This window comes from Aplysia californica, unplaced genomic scaffold, assembly GCF_000002075.1.
Source record: "Aplysia californica isolate F4 #8 unplaced genomic scaffold, AplCal3.0 scaffold00694, whole genome shotgun sequence".
Classification (NCBI taxonomy): domain Eukaryota; kingdom Metazoa; phylum Mollusca; class Gastropoda; order Aplysiida; family Aplysiidae; genus Aplysia; species Aplysia californica.
Window position 1 is genome coordinate 307654 of NW_004797964.1, and position 913 is coordinate 308566.

At 38.4% G+C, this 913-nt stretch overlaps 1 protein-coding gene across 1 annotated transcript in view; it reads right to left on the reverse strand.

Moving 5' to 3' along the window:
- The window catches only part of LOC106013160 (chitin deacetylase 7), a gene marked incomplete in the record, with an annotated part of 8251 nt that extends 7839 nt beyond the window's left edge, over positions 1–412 (reverse strand). The window contains 1 exon segment of the mRNA XM_013088156.1: positions 162–412. Within this exon segment, the coding sequence (XP_012943610.1) occupies positions 162–393 (232 nt within the window).
- Positions 413–913: the final 501 nt, after the last annotated feature.

Consider the following 913-nt stretch of genomic DNA (forward strand, 5'->3'; position numbering starts at 1 on the left):
AATAATAATAATAATAATAATAACAATAATGATGTCAGAAAGTAAACTGCAATAATATTATAATAAACCAAAACGGATAGCAGCTGATGTGAATCATTATCTTAATTAAAAAAAGTCCGAGAGCTGATGTTGTAACCTAACTTTACCCATTAAGATCTCACCTTTAAGCAGTTTTGTATAGAGATCAACATTGCCCTTATTCACGGTGTATTCGAACGAAATTAGGACGACTTGAGGCGTTTCGGCCGCTGTCAGACCTCCGGGGATTGATGGGTCGTCCCAGCAGCGGCAGTCCGGCGCTTTGCATGTGTCTCCCGGTACACACTGGCAGTTTACACACTGGTTGGCACTCAGGAGGAGAACCAGAAGAAGCAGACTGGTTTGGCGCCACATATTCGTGATAGTATAGATACTGTTGGGGATAAAAGTTGAAGTTTTGTAATTTATTATTATTGTTGTTGTTTTTGGTGTTGTTTGTTGTTGTTGTCGTTGTTGTTGTTGTCGTTGTTGTTGTTGTCGTCGTTTTTGCTTCGGTTAGTGCTGTTGCTGTTGTTGCTGTTCAGTAAGTAGTAGTAGTAGTAGTAGTAGTAGTAGTAGTAGTAGTAGTAGTAGTAGTAGTAGTAGTAGTAGTAGTAGTAGTAGTCGTAGTAGTCGTAGTAGTAGTAGTAGTAGTAGTCGTAGTAGTAGTAGTCATAGTAGTAGTAGTAGTAGTAGTAGTAGTAGTAGTAGTAGCAGTAGTAGTAGTAGTAGTAGTAGTGATAGTAGTAGTAGTAGTGGTAGTAGTAGTAGTAGTAGTAGTAGTAGTAGTAGTAGTTGCTGTTGTTGTGGTTGTTGTTATTGTTGTCTTTGTTGTTGTTGTTGTTGTTGTGGCAGCAATAGCAGACTCAGTACAGTATATTGTCTACAGAGTTAA